This window comes from Vipera berus (assembly GCF_964194415.1).
Source record: "Vipera berus genome assembly, chromosome: 1".
NCBI lineage: Eukaryota > Metazoa > Chordata > Lepidosauria > Squamata > Viperidae > Vipera > Vipera berus.
Window position 1 is genome coordinate 322663843 of NC_138202.1, and position 22351 is coordinate 322686193.

A 22351-nucleotide genomic window follows, 5' to 3' on the forward strand; every position below is an offset into this window, starting at 1 on the left:
CATATCTTTAAAAGGAATTTGCTACATTTCTCCTATTAGCATAAAGATATGATTTCACCTGAATAACCAATGAGGCTCCCCTTTTCAATCTAAGATAAAGTGCTATATTTTCATTAGGAATGTTAGACTTGTGACTAACTGTCACTATAGGCAAACTTTTGAAATAAACTATGAGCTCAAAAGGGGATGACTGTGTATTACTAGGGCTGGGAGAAAACGGCTGTAGCTAACTCCCATCCCCAGCTTGAGTTGATATAGGACCCAAACCTGGATAAATAGGTTTCAGGGAAAGCAACATTGCTATTTTTGCCAGCCAAGTCTCAGTAATACATCTCAAATCCATCTCCTTGTCCACCATCAAATCATAAATGGATGCACTCATTGCATGCAGTCCTTGCATTTTCCAGTAGCACTTTAGGACCAGTCTAGGGATTCAAAGTTAGAAGATGAAATCACCCTAAATTGGACATCACCTTGTCTGGAATGGCCTAATTCAGTTGTATTAATACCTTTGAATTGCAAACTCAAAGGCCACAATACTATGCCTAGTAACTTAAATCATCTACAAGAAGTGCTATGTTTGCTAGGAAAGGCAGAGACAAATAGGGATAATCATGCAGGCTGCCATTTCTCCATTCTCAGTAATAACTTGCAGAGATTGATAAAAGAAGCTACCCCGGTGTGGGAAAGCTGTTTACAGAAGATAATCTCAATGCAGTCCAGGAACCACAAAAAGGCATAATGAGGTTTATTCCCTTAGCACTTTTTTTAAAAAGCACTCTACACATAAATTACTGTTTTTCATAGTTCCTTGATTAAACTGGAAACATTCAGTTCAACCTGGGGATGTAGAATTTGTGCCTTATCTAAAATCACACTTGCAAGGAGAGAAAAACAACCCACCAATTTATATTTTATGTATTCATCAAAGAAGGGAGTTGTCAACCTGTGAATCTACACTTGATTTAGAATCTGCAGAGCGATGATAATAATAAACACTAAGGGAGATGCCAGTAATAAATCTTGAGAAAGGTTTATTAAGAAATTGCCCACAGATGCAGCATCAAGAGGATACAACCTCAAACAACTGAGTGAGCCCTAACAGCAGAGAAGGTTTATGTTCCAGAACTTGGGCTCGCAAGGAAGCTTTGAAAAAGAGATCAATCTTAGCCAGTCGGCCCCCCCCCCCAAAAAAAATTAATAAAATAAAATAAAAATAAAAATTTCCTTATCCTTTGAAATCCCTTCAGTTCTGGGATAATTAGCAAGGGGAAATTAATGTATAGCATTTGTACTAATTGGAGAGGATGAGACTACAAGAGAGTAAGCAAGCACATCACGGGGAATATACACTGAAAGGAATGCCTTTATGCTTTCTATTTACTTAGCTCCTGGCTGGAGGCAAAAGAAAAACTTTAGGCTGAAACTGATTAGGATCCTGCCAATTTTAGATAACAGTGGAAGCTGGCCCAGGGTGCTATTAATTAATCAAGGTCACTGAGCTTGTTAACACTAAGGGAGATGCCTGTGTTTAGGAAAATGCTGTGCTATAAAGAAGAGCAGTTAAGGAGCCGGCAAGTTGTTCAATCTCTCCCCTCTGCAATGGAGGAAATTCTATGAAAAGAGGGAAAAGGAAAAAAAATACAGAAAACAGGAGTTGGGCAAACAGGCACAAGACAGGAGTATATTATTACTTGGGATACAAACCTAAATACATTTTGATAAATTAATTTGCCATTTCAGTCCAGCATTTCAGTCTCCATTTGGGATGGAGCTCACTTTGATTACTTTAAAGTAGGGGTGTCAAACTGCCGGCCCATGGGCCAGTTGCATCATGTGGAGGCTGCGCCCCACCCCCCAGCTCTGGCAATGCGGGAAAAAGTCAGGATACGTCTCGACACATCATGTGACATGGCGAGTTTGACACCTGTGCTTTAAAGGATACTACACTTTGGGAACTGTATATTCAAGTTTGTTCTCCAAGAACCTATTTTTTGGACTGCTTGGTTGGAATGAAGAATTAAAGACACTGTTTTATATAGTACTTTCAAAAGATAAAATATTTTAATTATTTATTTTTAAAAATCTGCAACACTCAAAGATGCCTTAGCGTGTTTCCTTTTTGTCTTCCTATTGTATTTAATTTGTGCTTGAAATTATTGAAGTCATAAATTTTAAACTTGTTTCATTATATTAACGAATGTGCACTAACAAAACACATCCTTTTTTCATCTAAAGCAAAATAAGCCACTCGGATTGCATAGTTCTGATGTCACTAATACTACTAAGAAACAGATTCTCTTGACCAATTAAAAACGTATTAGGAAAATTTCATTATACAACTTTGAGTTTGGGTGAATTCCGCCAAAAATCCATTGGTACTTTTAAGGCTTAGCATGGTAACTGAAAACATCACAAAGGTGGCTATAGTCATAGCACTCACATCTACTATAGAAATCACATGTAACATAACATCATATAAAAATATTTAAATATTTACAAAGGATTATTACATGATTTCAAATAGCACAAAGCAATATATAGTAATTACTAGTGAAAGAGTTACAGCATTTGGTCAATTAATTTTTTTTTAATATAAAAAGTCCAGAGAGGACCAAAACAAAGTAACTTTAATCCAAAAAGGTAATCAAATAAAAAGGTAACAATTGAGGCAATGAACAAAAACAACCTACTTATTTTGGGAGAAAGGTCTTGTACATATCACATCTTCCCTCTTCACAAAATATTATTTGTGTGTTTGTAATAATAACTAAACTTATTTTGTGTGTTTCAAAAAAGATTATCAAAGGAAAAAAATGCTATTTGACCCTATTTTGAAATCTGCAAAAATATTTATGTGTATTTTAGCAATCTTGTACACCCAGCTCATGATAGGATGTGCTCCAGAACTCCTTGCCTGATTAATTGTTCACATTTCCAGCGTGGTAAGAAATGCTAAAGGGAAAAAAAAAGAACCCATTTTCAAATCTAAGGAAATACATTTATCTTTTTATGCACCACCTAAACCCACAAGGCAACATCAAAAATAACATGAAATTATATAGGTATTGTCTGCATTAATCCCACTGTACTATAGCTAATCTATATAGCAGTTTTCTCAAATGTACCTCTAGATCAGGGGTGTCAAACGCAATTTCATTGAGGGCCGCATCAGCATTGCGGTTGCCCTCAAGGGGCCGGGTGGGTATGGCCAGGGTGGGCGTGGCCTACTGGGTGGGCATGGCCAACTCTACATCGTTCGCATCAAAGGTGCCTATGGGGGCCTGGGCAGGAGTGGGACAGATCTGAGGGTCTCTGGGAGAAGGATGGTCTCTGGGCCAGGGCCAAGGCAGTGGGGGCCGTTACCTCATTGTTTCCAGGATGGCTTCGCGGGCCACGTGAAACCACTTCGTGGGCCGGATCTGGCCCCCGGGCCTTGTGTTTGACATGTCTGCTCTAGATACTTAGGCTAACATCAGCCTCCAAAGCTTAACCAGTAATTGGATTTGTAAGGGAAACTCCTTAAGAACAGCAATGAGATTTTGCGTATTTAATTCTGCATTGAAAAATATGTTTCCCTCAATTATCTTCCAATGAAAAAATATTTAGTTCATAAACAGAATTATAATAATTTTTAATTTAATATCCATTCATTCAAAATGAATTGCTGGATTTAATATAACTTCCTTCTAAGTGCATATGGAATTACAATTTAAATGCTCAAGATATATTAGAATGATATGGCACAGAGGTAAGAAAGGTTTCATAGATGCGCTGTGGCCCAGACTGATCAAATTTTCTCTTCTGCATACATTTTTTTCTTATTTATGGGAAATCGAAAGAATACTTTCTGATGCTGCTTGGGATATTCATTTACTAATAGGGCAATAATAAACTCTACCACTCTTGATAAGACAATATAGTAAATCTCTGGTCATTCAAGGACAGTCTTTTAAATCTATAAATCCTTTTTTTTGCCCATCAATGTATCCTTTGAAGCCATGGCAGCAGAAGTTCAAATCAGCAGCATTTCAAGATTAAAGCCAACCTGCCAGCTTCCCCACTGTTTGTAGGAGGCCTAGGAAATTGCCTCACTTAAACACTATGAGAGTCAGCAACAATGGCAACTTGAACTATAGGCATTATCATTGCTAAGTGATGCAGCTGTGCAACTGCATTGCTTAGTGATGAAAATTTTGAGCCCAATTGTGGTCATATGTTGAGGACTGCCTATACTGCCTTTTCTTCTAATCTACTGTGTCATGGGAGATCTTCCTGATTCATTTATCTGAAATTAATAATGAAGAAGTTCAGAAATTTGAGGAAACTATGGCACCTGAATGGAGTCCTTGCTCCAAAACTCCAGTTAAAAGATTCAGATTACAGGTGAAGCATAGGATCCTCCTGTTATCTGAATTGATTATAGATGGAGTTTTTTGTGTACCAGAGTCACTCTTGATTGGTGACCAGTCCACACAACTTTCCTGACAACATTTTCAGAAGTGGCTAGCTTTTACCAATGGCCTAATAAAGAAAAGGGTTCTTGTGTTCCAAACTTCTAAAAACAAAAATTAACTGTTTCCATCTTGGTCATTAGTTAACTACACCATGTCTACTTATAAATACCTGGCTATTCTTCTTCAGCAGAATTGTTGTGCCATCATCAATTTCAAATTCTCCATAATCTTTCAAACATCGAACCTGAAGGAAAAATAATATAAACAAATAATGTACATACAACATCATTGGCAAAAATTAAGCAGAAGCCTGTATTAAGTTTTTCTGTTACATATATTATGCTCTCTTCTGAGCAGTCTAATGAACTAAATTTAGATTGCAGTGATTATATTAAATAATTTTGTATATTTTGAAGTCTGATAATGAACCAGTTTTCTTCTTTTAAAAAAGTATATAATCCTCAGTTTTACTTACTTCGATGTACAAGTTTTTGGGAGGTTTAATGTCTTGTGTAAGATCAAGGCCATCTCCTCCTCCTAATGATCTCATATAGGTAGCCAATGACTTTTTATATTGGTTAAACCAAAGCACCTAGATATAAAATGTTTAATTATTCATGAAGTTAAATACCACTTATATACTGTCAAATACCACTTATATACTCCCAAACTATTAAAAGACAATACAAAATAACAGAGTGAAGTCTGAAATCTCAGAAATTTTTAACAACTCAGTGATTTCTAGCTTCTATAGGTCATGTATTGAAAAAAATACATAACTGACACTGAACTTCATCTGAGAGTAAATTTCTAAACAATCGTGTATTCTTAGTATGCCCGAGAATTAAAGGTGATTCCATCTGCCTAATATTTAAATCCAAATATTTTGGGACATAAATGTTACAATAGGTTTACACATTACACAAAGTTATGGTTTATTGAACTCTATTCTACTGAATAAACCATAATTAGCTATAGTTACATATGAGACTAAGTCATAAATTTTGGTTTATAAAACCACAATTATTGGCTTTATACTATATGCTGAGCCAAAATCAAGTAATCATATCAGGGTTAATGTGTTATGCAAATCCAACTTTGGTGTCCAATACCAGTTACTCCTAAAGCTTCCGTCTTTAGTGAACCATTTCCTCACTGAACTAACATAACTGCTAAAGAGATTTTGTGAAAATTCTATGTTTAAAGATGCATGGTGATTTTGAATTAATATCTGTAGTTAATATACTCTTTTTTATATTCCTATACCTCCAAATTGTTCCCAATCTTCTGAAGCTACACAAACACATGCATAAAAACATTTAGCTTACTTCATCCGCTGACATGTGAAATCGGACAGCATTTGGCAAGACACTACCATATTCCCACCTAAGAGCCCGGAGGCGAAGTAAGCGGTCATACCTAAATATAATAACAGTGGAAACATATTTAATTCATTACTGTACACTGTTTCTAATAGAGCTATGCATTACTTTGAATGTGAAAGAAAAAGAGGTGATTTGAATTGGATAGAGTGGCAAATGCAAGTTATATCTGCAGTTCATTAAATCAAATTGTTTTCCCTTGGGATTGAAAGCAGCTGCAAAGAGTAATTAATAGTGAATGAGTCCCTTACAATTTTGTGTGCACAATCACTTCAATCATCAAATAACAATAAGCTGATAAATTATAGATAAAATACATCAATCCTACATATTAGCTCCAATTAAAGTTATTTACAGAGTATTTACTTATGACCACAATGGAGCTCAAAATTTCTGTTCCTAAGTGAGACATTTGTCAAGTGAGCTTTATGACCTTTCTTGCCACATTTGTTAAGTGAATCATTGCAGTTGTTAAGTTAGTAGCATGGTTATGGTTCCCCATTGACTTTGCTTGTCAGAAAGGCACAAAAGATGATCACATGACCCAGCAATTGTCATAAATATGAGTCAGTTGCTAAGCTTCTGAATTTTAATCTTGTAACCATGGGGGTGCTGCAAATGTCAAAGTGTAGGTGTGAAAAGGTCCTAAGTCACTTTTTTCAGTGTCTTTGTAACTTTGTAGTGACTAAATGAACTGTTGTAAATCAAGGACAACCTGATCTGCCAGATATATATAGTTAAGAATCTGAAGTCTTGTACAATTCCATTAAAAATATCAATCCCAAAAGTGAAACAATCTGATCTTGGACAAATTGGGAATTATTTCCCAGAGGATCACTAGACACTTACAAGTATGCAATAATACATCTTCGGTTTCTCAGCAGAGAGCAATGGCGAAATTTGATTGTTGTAATCAACTCACTGTGACCTGACTTGGCTTCATTTCTGGTAATAATAGTAGAATTACATTAGTTAAATATATTTTGAACTCAAAATGAACATACAATTGGCTCATGCTATTAGTTTATACTTATTTTGTAAGCTTCAGATATCACAGACTTTTCATCTCAATTTCACTATGAATTGTAAGGAATTGCAAGGGAATTGGATCAGAATAGAAGGCAGTATTTTCAGTATTAAGCAAAAATCAATCAACAAATCAGCATAGCTTCAAACTGACAGAAGGGAAGTTCAAAAGTAATATTAGAAAGTATTCCTTCACAGAAAGAGTAGTGGAAGCTTTGAACCAACTTTCAGTGGAGGCAGTCGTTCAATCATCAGTAACTGAGTTTAAACATCTTGGGATAAACCAATGTCCATCATCTGACAAAAAATTGTAAAAAAAAATGTAATTTAAATACCTCGGGGTAGACATGATAGACCACTAGATCTTTTTCTGCTTACAGTTTTCTCTGTTTCTAATTTAAGAAAGGATATTTTTGTACTGAAAATAAATCTATAGATTGTTCCCACAAGTCCTCTAGCATGCAATTACTGTATACTCTTTTAGGCTCTGGATTCATAAAAGCGAAACAAAAAGTATACACTGCCTTGTTTTGTGACAAACATATCTTGAAGGAAGAATCATTTATTTTGCAAAGACAGAGAGACTTTACAAGCAGTCTAAAGCAATTTCACCACTTTTATTATTCTGTAAAATTCAGTGCAAAGGAAGCATATTTATTTACAGTGACATGTCATCTAGGCCATATTGTACATTTGCTAGATAAGGTGGCATTGGATATTTATGTCTATCTTTCCCAAAAATGTTAGTCTGTATCAGATGTAATGTAGTTTTTTATAATGATGAGTCATCACATTTGTCATTATTAGCCTGAGACAGTTATTGATTCCTGGCAAAAATATGAAAGTGATTTGACATTGCTTTCTTTTGGGAATTTTGATGATCTGTTTTACATTTCCAATCTAGTTTACATGCTTAGCATTTCCTAGTGGTTCAGTCTAACCAGGCTCAATGCTGCTAACCTGAGCTCAAACAAGCTGCTGCCTGCTTGGATCTGGCAGCTATATTTAACTGCATTTCTTTTCCTGCAAAATGTGAGTTATGGCTTCGTTTTTAAAATATTTTATGTAGACAAATTATTCTTTTATTGATGAAATTGTCTTACACATCAGTTTGGTTCTGCTCATACAATGCTTTCATCTCTTCAAGTACTTGTCTGATCCCATCTTCCTGGGAAAGAAAAACACCAAATACAATGATCATTTAATTACTAACCTAATTCAAGAAAAATGTTTCAACAAATAAAAATATAACTTTTAAAATAAAATGTTTGTTTAAAGATTTTGCATAAGCTTAAAAACTACAAAAACAGAAAAGGGAAACAGAAAAAATAAAATTAAAATAAAGAACAAAAAAGAGAAAAATATTTAAAGTCACTTCTGATTTTCTTTGTAGCAGTTAAAAGCTTAATTATTATCATCTTCACCTTCTCAAATTATGTACCAAGGTTCTATATTCTTCCATCTTTATGCATACAATAATCTTGCTGCAGTTTCCATATATAAAAACAATTGCCCGTGAGAATTTTCCAGTTGACTGTCCATAAATACTAGTAGGAAAAAATCTGGTTTCATCTGAATATTATTCTTTAAAACTCTCTGCATTACTACAGTATATGTATGTGTGTCCAATATCTATTTTACAAGCCTACCTAGCATGATAAAGTATCCTTTCGTGTTTTTCAAATTTCCAACAGTGATTGATTGAAATAAATTATTGGAAAAATGTAGAGACAGGACTGAATGCACTAGCAGAGGGTTGGAGCGAAGGAAGGGATGCTAAAAAGCAAGCTGAGTTAGTGCCAGCTGCCCAACCCTGCCACCTTTGCTTCATTAGGACTTATAAGCTGCTTCTTGACAATTATTAGCAGGAGAAAATGAGGTTTCAATGGGTGCTGAAAATACGGGCCAAGTCTGCAACTGGCGAAGGGTAAGGGATCTCTGTTGCTGTTAGCTGCGAAGTCATGTCCGACCCATCGCGACCCTATGGACAATGTTCCTCCAGGCCTTCCTGTCCTCTACCATCTTCTGGAGTCCGTTTAAGCTCACGCTCTCTAAGCCAACTCTAGAAAGAGTACAGAGAAGAGCAACAAAGATGATTGGGGGACTGGAGGCTAAAACATATCGGGAACAGTTGCTGGAATTGGGTATGTGTAGTTTAATGAAGAGAAGGGCGAGGGGTGACATGATAGCAATGTTCCAATATCTCAGGGGCTGCCACAAAGAAGAGGGAGCCAAGTTATTCTCCAAAGCACCTGAAAGCAGGACAAGAAGCAACGGATGGAAACTAGTCAAGGAGAGAAGCAACCTAGAACTAAGGAGAAATTTCCTGACAGTTAGAACAATTAACCAGTGGAACAACCTGCCTCCAGAAGCGGTGAATGCTCCAACACTGGAGGTTTTTAAGAAGAGACTGGACAGCCATTTGTCTGAAATGGTATAGGGTTTCCTGCCTGAGCAGGGGGTTGGACTAGATGACCTCCAAGGTCCCTTCCAACTTCTTCTTCTTCTTCTTCTTCTTCTTCTTCTTCTTATTATTATTATTATTATTATTATTATTATTATTATTATTATTATTAATTATTATATTAAATTATTATTATTATTACTCCCGGGAGAGGCTGGGTTGGACAACGCTACTGTATTAGATCTGGGTACGATTTTACTAGGAGAGCCTTCTGCACAAATAACGAAGCGAGGTGATTAAATACTGTAAATAAAATGAAAAGGCTGGAATACTATCAGTTCAAGGCTGACCCTCACTGTCAGAAGAACGAATCGGTTCGCGCCTCGCCTTCACGCCAAATCCCTCAAAGCTTCCGCGGACTCCGCAAGTCGGACCGTGGCAAGGCGAAGAAGCGAAGCGCGCGCAGAGCAAAAACTTACGTTGAAGGCAGGAAGCTGCCCATCTCTCACGCGGTAGAGCTCTCGGACCAGCTCGGTCGCTTTCTCACAAAACATGACAGCCACCGGAGCGACCGAATCTCCTTAGAATTCGGCGGGCGGGCGAGTAGTAAATCGCGCTCGTACTGCTCGGCCAATAGGAAGACTGGATTCCTGGGAGGGATGGGTAGGGAAAAGAAAAATCCCGCCTTCAGCAACTACTTATTACGGAACGGGGCAAGGGACAAAACAAGGAACTTCGCAGGAAACTGAAGAATCGATGAAAGTCAGAGCGGTGCTTGGAAAGATTTAGGATGCACAAGAATTCATTCTTGTGATTTATGAGCCCTAAGTGAATGTTGAACTATTTTCACTAAAAACAATACTTTTCGCTTCTTCCCCCAATAAAAAGTTTGCAGGTAGACGCATTTCAACTACATTTCTCTTTTTAAAAAGAGATGCCATTGAGTGGACATTTGATGCTGATCTCATGTTGTATTTACAAGCTTTTTAGAGCCATCTGCTTGGCTACAGTCGAAACAGAATGCTGTGACTAAGTCTAGTTTGATCCAACTCTATGTTTTTGAGATGCTACAGATCTCTTCGTTGTTTTTCTGAAGTAACACTTGTAAGGGCATCTAAACATTAATTTGGAATCCAACTGATACCAAAATTACCTTTGCAAGAATGTGTTCTTGGCTATTTCACACTATTCTAAGTAAATCTGCTCAGTAGTGACTCCAACCGATTGCTTAGTTAAGTGTCTCAGCTACTGGACATAGGATTTTTAGCTTTCCCTGCATAAAGCAATCTGCTTCCACCTTCAATCTGCTTTCATGGCACTGCTTTCCTTTTTAAATAAAATTATATGTAATATTATTTTCAGGTATAAATATTTCTTATCATAGATATGTAGTCTTTTTTAAACATTTAACCAAATATTTTATCAGAAAATAACGCACCTCAGGCAAGATGGAAAACTAGCAGTTCTATCAAAATTCAAAGCCACATCTTGCATTTTTCAATAAGAATCAGTGAAGTTGTTTTAAAAAAAGTTTTATTAATTTTCTAATTTTACATTTAAATATTTAAAAAGCAATGTGGTAGCTGAGTTAATCGATAATTCAATAACATACAAATATCTTTAGTACAAATCTCAAACTATTACGTTAAGTATTTCCTCTCTTTTCCCCTTAGTATTTACTGTCTCATGTTAAAACTAATGCAATTCTTATTATATCAATTAAATAAAAATAACTTTACTACATTTATCAATAATTTTTACTTTATCCTGGTTATTTTAACGTTTAATCTTTATAGACAATCTAGTTTTTCCCAATTTTTAATTTTCCATTAATATTTAAGTTTAACATTTAATATTTATAATTTCCAAGTTTTAAATGACCACAATTCCCTTTATCACAATTCATCACAAAATCTAATATTCAGAATACACGTCTTTCTATTTAAATATATTCTATTTCTCACCATCTTACATCAACTAATAATATAGTATAACATTCTTATATTTTATTAATTTCCAAATGTCTTAAATTTAGTAACCAAATTTTTCTCTTATTTCAACATTAAATACTTCCTCTCTTTTTCTCTTGATATCTACTATCTCATATTTAAGCTAGTAATTTTTATTATTGTTAGGCATATGATGATAGCCTACATAGTTGGGTTGAAAATATATTAACCATGATATTGTGACTTTAAGACGTTAATTGGCCAATGGGTGTGTAAGTGTTCTCATGGCCATAAGAGGGAGCTAGAAACGTAGCTTCTCTCTCTCTGAATTCACTGCTCTCTACTATTACTGTTTTTGCTCTGTTTTGCTGTACTGTTGGTTTACTACTGTGATAAACCTGAACAACTGTGTATTGACCTCTGGACTGGTAAGAAGACTTTGTATTTGGAATACTCCTTGGACTGTTACTATTGTGTATGACCTGGACTGTTTATTTTTGACCGTGCATTTTTGCTCTTACACCACCTCAAAGTAAAATACTTTTTGCTTTTACAACTCAGTGTACTCTTGTGGTTACTGTGTGATTCTTACTGCTCTCAGTACCCTTCCTTGTCTGTGCAACTCCTTGGTAGCACAAGGAGCCCTCTGCACAACAATTCATAACAATTATAACAGCTAAGTAAAGGCATATTTATTACATTTATCAATAGATTTTTAGCTTATATATATCTTAATTACTTTTACATTCAACTCAAGTTTAACTTTTAATATTTATACTTCCAAGTTTTAAATGACCAAAGTTTTCTTTATCTTGGCTCATAACAAAATCTGGTATTCAAAGTACTCATTTTATTTATTTGAATATGTTCCATTTTAATTCTCACTAATAAGTCAAAACCCCAATTTTTTCAGCCTTATTTTAGCTTTTTTTCTTTGTCAACTCACCTTCCATGTCTGTGCTTTTAAGTCATCCAATAGATCTCCCTGTGTTATTATATATATTGTTTGAAGTAGAAAAGGCCATCTGGTCACCATTTTTTTGGAAGGACTAACACATTGTCTCTATTTTTCCATTTCGACGTAGTTGTCCTGAAATATTTATCATCCCTTCCGTCTGTTCTTGTTCTTGATCTTCAGGCTTCTTCTGGTTTATATAAAAGTCTTTTCCTTTTTCCATGTTGTCAGTCTTTCTGGGTTTTCCATTAACTGTGTTTGTTGATCAACTGAATCTTCTATCATAGTATTTAATTCTACTACTTCTATTACATTCAGTGTAGTTGATTCTTTAGTTGTAATAAAAGTTTGAGTTTGTATATCTGGGCTGACATCTTGTTCTTTTCTGTAGCTTCTTATTTCATCAGTAGCTGTAAGAATAGTTTCATAAATTGCTCTCAACATGAAAAGAATCTGTTCCTGATCCTCATCCATGTTCCCTTAGTAGAGTGTTAAGTTAAAAGCTTTACAATCAGAGAATAATATTGTTATTGAGTATAGAACACAGCTGGGCTTCTCTCAGCTGATATCTGTCAAGGTTGCAAAAGTCTTATCTATAGTCTGGGCGTCGAGCCAAGTCTCTTTTAGACAATAACAAATTGTAATATTAGGTTTAGCCACAAGATGTCGCTCATACCATTTAGGATTTTTTTTTAAGTCCAAAATTTTTATACTCCTTTTTCCAATTTTACTTCTTTTTTGTAGGTAGAAACCCAAATCTTCAATAAGAATAAAAAATCTTTTAGTCCACAAATTTTAGAAGGATAAAGCTCCAGTTACAATCAGGTTATTCTTGCAACGTAAACTCCCCTGGATAGTCAGTCGCTGCTGTTTTTAGAGGGTGGGATAGAGTCTCCCTTCCCTCGGGGGGAAAATACTTTGGGCAGCTTATATAGCTAGAAAAAATAAGTAGGATTGAAGAGAGGTAGATCTCACCCAGTCTTATCCGTGCTGCTTTGTAGATGCCTGATGGTAAATTTGACTTTGGCTGTCAGCAGCCTAGTGATGGGCCATATTTCTATGGTCGGTCTTCCGTCCACCGGTTTGGAGGGCTGCCCCGGATCAAGCGGAAGGGCTACCACCTTCCCGTGATCAAGCGAGGATCCCCTCCTTGCTGGTCACCCCTACAGGGTGACTTTTGACCCTTTCCAGGGTCCCCTAGCAATGCAGAATTGGACGTGGAAGACGGAACTTGCCTTCCAAACATCTATGGCGGCTGCGGCAGCAAACTGGAAGCCAAGAATCAGTGAAGTTTATTCTCTCCCATGGACTGTCCTTTTAAATCTTTGCCTACAATCCTATGCTATGCAATTAATCCTCTGCCCATCACAAAATTCATGACTTTGTTCAGTCATTATAACACCAAACAATGTTGTTTGACAGCAAGTCAATATGAACTAGGCCACTATGACTTCTGCAATTAATTATGATTAAATAAGTCACTACTTATTTAATTTATGTCATTATTGCACTAAACACATTAATATATTACATCACATATAGTTTCATTACATTATAATGTATTACATTAAGCCTTTTGTGGATGGATTCTGAGTTCCCCGTTATAAGCCTTTCACTTTTAATACATTTTAATGACTTGTAAATTCATTGTCTTTTTAGTGTGTTTCAAAAGGAATCAATGTATTTCAAGAGCGCTTTTCTACTACTTATTTTAGTATATTTGGGAAGCCTTTCTTTTATCAAATGGTGCAACACCTCAGATTGCATGTTTCTCTAATAAAAAAATGTAAACAATCAACTGTTCCAAGCTCTTCTTCAATTGGGGCTTAGCTGCAACAATTCCATTAAGCTGCAGTGAAGTGAAAGAAAGCAGCACTGTTCAAATGGGTCACCAACATTGACTTTTCAAAAATGATATGTAGATTGGCTTTTATAATACCAGGAGTTCCTATTATAGCTTTTAACTATATTAAACATTTTATAATCTGCTTATAATTTGTATAGGTACTTTAATTGTTATCACTTCCCCATTTTGATACCTTTTTACATGCACTGTAAGCCATAAAATATTGTTTTGTAGGCCAGACTGGAAGTCCTTTCTATTAAATACAAGAGTATACGTGTGGGAAGAATCCAGAGAAAGAAATATTTTGGGAAATATTAAAAAGGCAGAATATATTTCCACAAAAGATCTTAAAGGCAGACACCCCCCAAGTCTCTCTGCCCCAAACAGAAACCAGGTCTGTAGAAATGCAATGTGATAATCTTGTCAGAAAGATTGGAGCCAGGAAGCTTGCATTAGAAAGACAAAAGATCCCTAGAATCAACAATCCCTCACACCAAAAATCCAACAGTCATCAGCCAAAGCCCTAGGGAAGCAGGATATGACCTTTGGGACATAATAGGATTAACCCACCACCATCAGAATACCAGAAAGACACACTCAGACTCAGGTCAAAGTTCATGCCACAGGAACAACTACAAACAAAAGCTCAAGAAGGTATAAAAACCCACCACTCCCTACTTCCCAGAGCCAAGCTTCTGTCTGGCTTTGCTCTTCAATAAACTATAACCTTCTTTCTAAAGCAGTCTCCATTTTGTTTATTCCCAGCTTGGAATGGACCCTGATGTAGATTTTTCTTTCGACAAATATACTTTTAATAACTTTCCTTGAATATTAGGTGTAGTGACACAGTACGCACAAAACATTGTTGGCAATTTATTGAAAATTATTACAGGTTATAGCAGATTATCTTTTCTTTCCATTCAACCGTTACATCTGCAGCAGTCTGCATCGTGTGCAGCATGACCCACTTTCCAATACATCACTGTGGAATGAAAAAAAAAATCTCATGGTTTATACATTTAGTGATATCCGATCTGGGCTACAAAGATCCCCACGACTGCTAGAGATAGTAAGATGATGTAAACAACTCCATTGCTGTCATCATTTTTCCCGTGATCCGAATTTTTGCACGTTTAGATCTACAAGCTTATAAGATTCAACGACAGACAGGAAAGTGCAAACGCTATTAAAAAATAAGCATGGGTTTTCACCTGCCTTCCATAGGCTGTATTTGTATAGGTGCTCGTAATTATTTTTAGGAGAAAAGTAATTGTCGTTTACCGCATCATACCTTACCCCCCCCCAACACACACACAAGAGCCATCTTTGATGTGGGCAATTTAGAAACAAGCATTCCTTCTAGCTACGTTGATATGTAACGCGTAGAAGGTCACGTGAGCCTAGCCTTTTCTGATTGGTAGCAGGCGGGAAGCGCCGCTATTCCCTCGGTTGTTCGGGCTCTTGTTGGTATAATGTAGGCGAAAGAGGCGTCGGGTTCGGGTCAGAGGCGTCTTCCCTTAGGCGAGTGGAAGTGGCACCGCCCGTGCGTTGGCACCGCCGGCATGAGAAAGCGGAACGAGACCGTCACCTTGGAGCATGAGCGCTTTGCCTCCTCCGCTCCGGCTCCAGCCGCCGCTGCGTCTTCCTCTTCCCCTTCGCTGAATAAGGACTTCAGCTTGAGACCCAGCCCGCGTTTGTCAGGCAGCGCCCGGCCCGCCGGTGACTCTGCTATGAAGCGGGCACTTGGCAGGTGAGACCCGGTCAGGAGAACGGCCATCCCTCCGGCTCCTGGCAGCCGGAGCAACCCACCCCTTTCTCTGCCGGCCTTGCACCGCGGTCCTCGCCAGCGTTGACCTCGGTCTTGTCTCCTTGGCAACGGGCAGACAATCCGTGCCGCCTTGCCACCGCTGGCCGCCTCTTCCCTTCCTTCTTCCTTGGGCTTTGCTGTTTGCAGTGGCTGGGCCGCCGAGTCCGCCGGTTTGCAATTTGCGGAAGAAATGCCCTTGGCGGTCTCCCTTTGTCTGTCCGCCTTTCGGTGCTCGTCGTGGAGGTTGGCAGTAGGCTGGATTGGGAGGCGGGGGAGGGCGATTCCAGCCCGAGGATCAGCAGGAAGGGACCGAAAGCGCCGCGGCCCTCCGTGGAGTTTGTGCTGTTGCTCCAGAGCAGGGGTCTTCAAACTTGGCCCTTTTATGACTTGTGGACTTCAACTCCCAGAATTCCTCAGCCAGCAAAGCTGGCTGAGGAATTCTGGGAGTTGAAGTCCACAAGTCATAAAAGGGCCAAGTTTGAAGACCCCTGCTCCAGAGCGTTCCTGCTCCTAGTGCTGCATTCGGTTTACAGATTGCGACTGCAGCAGGTCAAGGAGGTGATTCTGTACTGTGTGTCGGGTTTTTGGCCAGGCGGGGGCTGTATTTTGCCACTGGGTGACATAAAGTGGCTGGGATGGAGCATATGGAAAGCTTCAGCCTAAGGAAAAGAAAGATCTGACAGTCTCAATGGATACACGGTCGAGTTTGTCTTTAGTTTATAGCCTGGGATTGAAAGAAACGTGTATTTACTTCCATATCAGAGGACCCAGATTGTTGGGGGCAATAAGCTGACTTTGTAATAATGCCGCTTGGGGTGTGTGTGTGAAAGCCCTAATAAGCAGGCATATACATAGAATGAAGGCTACTGCTAAGCTTGTAAGCCGCCCTGAGTCTTCAGAGAAGGGCGGGATATAAATGGAATTTAAATAAATAAATAAAATAAAAAATAGTTACATTTTGAGGTGAATAAAACTCCTGAAGCTTTCAAGATTGGCTTAGGCATCAGACCGTATCGAAAAATAAAAAATATCGGAAGGCGTATAAAAACACATAAACGATCTGTTCTTAACACTTTTTTATGTGTCTGTCAAATCTTATGTCTTTCACTAAATTTCTTAAACCTCATCTTTATTAAATTTATAACTCACCTTTCCTTCATGAGCTATAGTGGCATACATCGCAGACCTTTCTCCTATTTTTCTGCAAATTGCATCAGTAGAAAGCTGGATGAAAGCAAAGACATATCCCCTGTTTTAAAAACACTTAGATTAGAATGTTTATTTTTTCAGGTTCCACAAACATAAAAAAACATGTTCTTTAGAATCTCTGCTCCTTTTTCCCTTTGGGTGGTACAGCTTGGGTATGTGTTCCTCCCATTCTTGGATATAGTCCCAAAGGTCTGGATACAGAATTGGTACTTAATAGTTTATTTTTTTATATTTTTACTGTAACAAAAAGAAATTAACTGGAATAGTTAGGTAACAGCTGCCCAGAGTTACTTGATATTGAAATGGGCAGCATATAAATTTAATAAAACATTTAACTCATTTAATTGTAATTTGGTTTAAACCATTTTTTCTTGGTGCCACATTTTGTTTCTGTCCTACCACTCATTTTTTTGGTCTGTGGACCTAAGCAGCCCTTTAATGGGCAAAAAGAGACAACGTACATAGCCAGCTTTAAAACTGTTGCTACTAGATGTTATTATTAGTAATCTTTGTTATAGAAAATTTGTTTTTTTTAAATCTTGTGTTGTGCATCTTCAGATCCTTACTTTTTAATATTGACCCAATCGTAGGATATCATAGGTTCATGTTTTAGCAAATTAACATAGATAAAGAATTCATAACTATATGCAACAAGAAATCAAGGTTACATGGAAATAAGCCCTACTCAACTCACTGAAACTTATTTATATTTAATAATTATATTTATTTTGTTTCTAATTTTATATAGGTTTTCTCTGTGGTTGTTGAAGTCTTCATCTTTATTTCAAATTCTGTTTTAAAGGTTGCATAAAATAAATGTCTTTGGGTTGCTAAGATGAGCCAAAGAAAATAAACCTAACATTAATCTCTGTGGCTATATTCTTTCCATCCCAAAGGTATAATAGTTGTAACCATCACTGGGAGTAATTATTCAGTGTTTATACAAAGAATTTTAAATAATTAGAGCAAGTGTTTTCGCTAATAATTATAGCTTAGTAATAGGCACATCTTTTCTATGTACAAGTTCAATCCCTTGGTAAACTCCTGTTTTTTTAAAAAAAAAACACAAAATCCCTTATGTCACCGTTTTAGAAAATAACTGAATCTCTAGAGAACCTCTTTTAGTCTCAGTAAATAGTATATTGGCTGATAATCAAATGCAGATTCAAAGCAGAGCAGAATTCCTTTGTGTTGTTTTGGGAGTATTACTTCAGGTTCTCTTTGCTGTTGAAAGCATCCTTTGCTGGGCAATTAGACTTTAGGATTATACACCCTACTACAACAAGGAAGCAGTCTTTTTTTTAATAGAGGCCAGTTTATCATTTTCTCACAAACTTTTATTCAAGGATCTCTTGACACTACCCTTTAAAGTCAAAAATCTTTTTGAGAAGAATGGAACTCAGTTCCTGATGGATAAAGACATGTAGCTTCACTAAATATTTTCCTGGCAGTAGCACAGAAGTTTACATATGCTTATACATTTCCTGTTACATTTAAGGGGCGTAGTAGATCCCTTTATCTTTATTATTTGTTGCAGAACTAGAGGCTGTATCTTTCCTCTCTTATTTTTGTAGATTCTTTGGGAAAACTATCCTTTCAAATATCTAATGGTTAAGATTATTTCTTGGCACTGAGAACTTTTCCAATTATGTTGTCCTGTTTTAAGTTTATAACTGTGTATAACTTACTGAGAGGCTGCTACGTTTGGAGCCATATGTAAGCTTGGTAAAAAAGCTAATACAAACATCCTTAAAGGAATGATGAACATTGACATGAAAATACATTAATAGTCTTACAGATGAATGAAGTATAGGCTATACTGTATGTAAAGTTAGTGAAAATAGCTTCACATTTTGTTGTTATTGTGGCAGTACTCCCAGTTTTGGCAGGGATCTGTTGGTAAGTCACAAAGAAAGTAGTGATTTGATGAGGGGCTTAAGATCTGTAATTATGATATGGGAAAGAATCTTGTCTCTGTTTCTTTTTAATGCGACTGAAAAGATATAGCTGAGAGGAGTATAATGTTATAAAAGATCTTTATTCCATCTCTTCTTTCAGTTTTCCAAGATTTTGTATTTTTTAAAATTGACCAATGTTAAATAGTTGCTACTTAACTCTGCCTATGCTTCTTAATTCTACTAGTTCCTTAAGCTTAAGAATAAGCATAGATTTGGAGACCATTTTTATGTTGCCAAAGCCTCTAGGCAAAGAAGTGTTAAAGTTAGCTCCTCTTCTTCTCTATAGATACTTGTAGCTTTTCTGGCGTGATTTATACAGCTAAATTAGGTGACCTTTCAGGTCCCAGATTTTCTGGATTGAACAGATAGTTGTGGTTCATTGTTGATTTATTTGGCACAAGGCAAGGCCTCTGTGAACTTATTTGCCTTGTAGGTTTGATGTGAAATCTAAATTAGGACTGATAATGAACCTAAATATATTAACTAAGGGCTCTCAAGATGGGAGTTGCAACTAATTTAGAAGGGTTATTTTAAAATCAGTGTCCAGGTCCATGCATTGTAGGAACACAAAACTCATTCCTGCTTTCCCAGATAAGCTATAGCATAATTGTTCTATAGGCCAAACAGTAAGCCATGCTTGTATAATTCAAGCAGTAAGTGTGTTTTGAAAGATGGCATCTAAATCTAGCTGTCTTTTAAAATAATCTGCCATTCATACCAGCAATTGTCATGGTATTCAAAGTTTGAAAATCTCTGCAATGATTAGATACTTGGAGAAGATGGGTGCAAATGAGGCTAGAATGTAGTGACTAATCAAAATAAGTAGGAACGCATAGCTTGACTATTTGCAAAAATAAACTTTGATTTATATGAATAAAAAGATAGAGCTAGAGGGAAGATAAGAAATTTTTTTGAAGGTGGAGCAGAGAATTCTAAATAGAAAAGGCATGGATAGTCAGGCATGGCAGGAATGAGCAAGGCTGAAGGTCAAATATGTTGATGAAATAAATAGCAAAGCATTTGACTTCAACCTAAAAACACAATACATTACAAAAAATGTAAATCTTATGACATATATTATTTATCTATCTATCTATCTATCTATCTATCTATCTATCTATCTATCTATCTATCATTTATCTGTCTACACGTATACTTTTTCTTCCAAAATATTTGTAGCATTCTATAAGACTAAAGTTAATACTTTCAGTAAGGCTGCAGTCTTATGCAAATACAATAATTATATATAAGAAGGACTTACTTTTAAGCAAATATACAGTGATAGTATTAATTGCATAGTAATGCCTTAAAGCTTGATTTTATGGATTATTACCTTGTAGTTCTGAAAAGGCCTGCTATGCAAGAGATGTTATGAGCTAGATTGTATACCCTCAGAAGGATGACCCATGAGAGACACAGGATAGGTGAGAGTTTAGACTAAATACAGTCCATTTTAGAAGGAAATGGTAAGCCATTCCAGTATAGATAGATCTTGATTTACATCATTATTTGTATTAATTACATTATTATTTGTGTAATAATGATTTGAAGTTATAATGGCCTCAGAAAAAGTGACTTACAACCTGTCCTTGCAGTTATGACTGTTGTACCACCACGGTCACATAATCACATTACAAGCACGAGGCAACCAGCTCACATTTATGACAGTTGCAGCATTTTGTGGTCATGTGATTGTGATCTGCGATCTTCCCAGCTGGCTTCCAACTAGCAAAGTCAATTGGGGAAGTTGGATTCATGTAGCAACCACTTAACCATGTCATTATTTAGTACAAATTAGATCTGATCAAGTGATGACTCCCTTTAGGACTGTACATCTTACGATGGAAATTCCAGTCCCAGCTGCAGTTGTAAATCAAGGATTACTTTGACTTTCTTTCTTCCAAGAAAACCAAGTATACATTCATAACCAGAATAATAGAAACATGACACTGGAATATGAATCTCCCAAATCGAAGGTATCCAACAAGAATAAAAACAGAAGGCAAGAACAAGAAGCACTAATGCTATGGATGTACTTGGATTAAAACCATGTCCAGCTGCAACTGATGTGCCGTTCTTGAAATTGGTGAACTGAAGTGAGCTGAAATAGATCACTTTGCATCAGAGGAGCATCAGATTTTTTGTTGCAGAAAAGAAAATCATAAAACAAATGGAGTAGCATTATTTTATTTTATTGAAAAGTTTTAACATACAATTTTTCCCTTTAAAAAAAATCCCCCCTCCCCCTCCCTTCTCCCTCCCCCCTTACCTCTCCCCCCTCCCCCCCTCCCCCCCCAACTTCCCAGAGCTAAATACAAGGTATATATAAAAAAACAATCATAAACAACCATATACTAACAACCATAAACTCTAAAATCCAACACTCTCTAGCTTATATAGGATAAAACAAACCTTAATAATATTAAATATATATAGAAAACAAAAATAGAAAAAGAAGAAAAGAAAGAAGACTTATTCAAATGCTACATGAAACTTCTTAACCCTATACTTGTTCTGGATAAACTCAATCCATTTTCTCCATTCCATAATATAGCGTTCTTGCGAGTGATCTTTTAAATAGGCCGAAATCTTCGCCATCTCAGCCAGGTCGGAAACCTTTAAAGTCCACTCTTCTATAGTCGGCAGTTCCTCTTTCTTCCAGTACTGACCTATCAAGAGTCTTGCTGCCGTAATTAAATTCAACATCAACTTAGTGTCCACAACTGTAGCATCTATAATTATTCCCAACAAAAAAAGTTGCGGACAAAACTTTATCCTCTGTTTAAAAATCTTCTGCATGTTCCACCAAACTTTTATCCAAAAGGCCTTAACCTTTTTACAAGTCCACCATATATGAAAATATGTTGCGTCTTCATCACCGCACCTCCAACATTTAGGCTGATAATTCGGATACATACTTGCAAGCTTTTTAGGATCTAAATGCCATCTATAAAACATTTTGTAAAAATTCTCTCTTAGATTTTGAGCTTGTGTAAATTTTACATTCCTCACCCAGATCTTTTCCCACGTGTCCATTGTGATAACTTCCTGGATATTTTGGGCCCATTTTATCATACAATCCTTAACAAGTTCTGTTTCTGAATCAATCTCTATCAACGCAAGATATATCCGTTTAATATGTGCTGGTCCCTGATTTCTGATTTGCTTTATCAAATTTTCATCAGTCATTGTAAAACCATTTTTCTGGTCTTCTTTCCACCTGGCCCGTAACTGAGTATATTGAAACCAATTTTGAACAACCTTCTCTTCTCGCAAGAGGCTATATGATTTCAAACACCAAACATTTCTTTCCAAGCTTAGGATCTCCTTATACGTAGTCACATCATGTTTGAAACCA

At 36.6% G+C, this 22351-nt stretch overlaps 2 protein-coding genes and 1 long non-coding RNA gene across 3 annotated transcripts in view; 1 reads left to right on the plus strand and 2 right to left on the minus strand.

The window, feature by feature from the left end:
- Positions 1–759: 759 nt before the first annotated feature.
- GINS1 (GINS complex subunit 1) lies at positions 760–9921 on the minus strand. The gene is made up of 7 exons (XM_081315404.1): positions 9749–9921; positions 7969–8033; positions 6689–6784; positions 5786–5876; positions 4933–5049; positions 4627–4701; positions 760–2955 (listed from the first exon to the last, which is right to left on the minus strand). Exons 1-7 carry the CDS (start codon positions 9821–9823, stop codon positions 2887–2889), a joined length of 588 nt encoding a protein of 195 aa, XP_081171530.1. The 5' UTR covers positions 9824–9921; the 3' UTR covers positions 760–2886.
- A 4958-nt stretch (positions 9922–14879) lies between these two features.
- Positions 14880–15348, minus strand: LOC308659897. Its single transcript, XR_014024638.1, has 2 exons — positions 15235–15348; positions 14880–15001 (listed from the first exon to the last, which is right to left on the minus strand). It is a non-coding gene; the product is annotated as an uncharacterized lncRNA (long non-coding RNA).
- Positions 15349–15457: 109 nt separating this feature from the next.
- ABHD12 (abhydrolase domain containing 12, lysophospholipase) overlaps positions 15458–22351 on the plus strand; it is a 40928-nt gene continuing 34034 nt past the window's right edge. Inside the window, exon 1 of the mRNA XM_081313992.1 lies at positions 15458–15769. Coding sequence (XP_081170118.1) covers positions 15582–15769 — 188 coding nt within the window. The 5' untranslated portion in view covers positions 15458–15581. The remainder of the gene's footprint in view (positions 15770–22351) is intronic.

Coding starts and splice junctions, on each gene's coding strand:
- GINS1 (XM_081315404.1), bottom strand. CDS start 9,823: ATGTTTTGTGAGAAAGCGACCGAGCTGGTCCGAGAGCTCTACCGCGTG. Junction 6,785..7,968: donor GAGCAGAACCAAACTGATGT/GTAAGACAATTT, acceptor TATTATTACCAG/AAATGAAGCCAAGTCAGGTC. Junction 5,877..6,688: donor AGATGTATTATTGCATACTT/GTAAGTGTCTAG, acceptor TATTATATTTAG/GTATGACCGCTTACTTCGCC.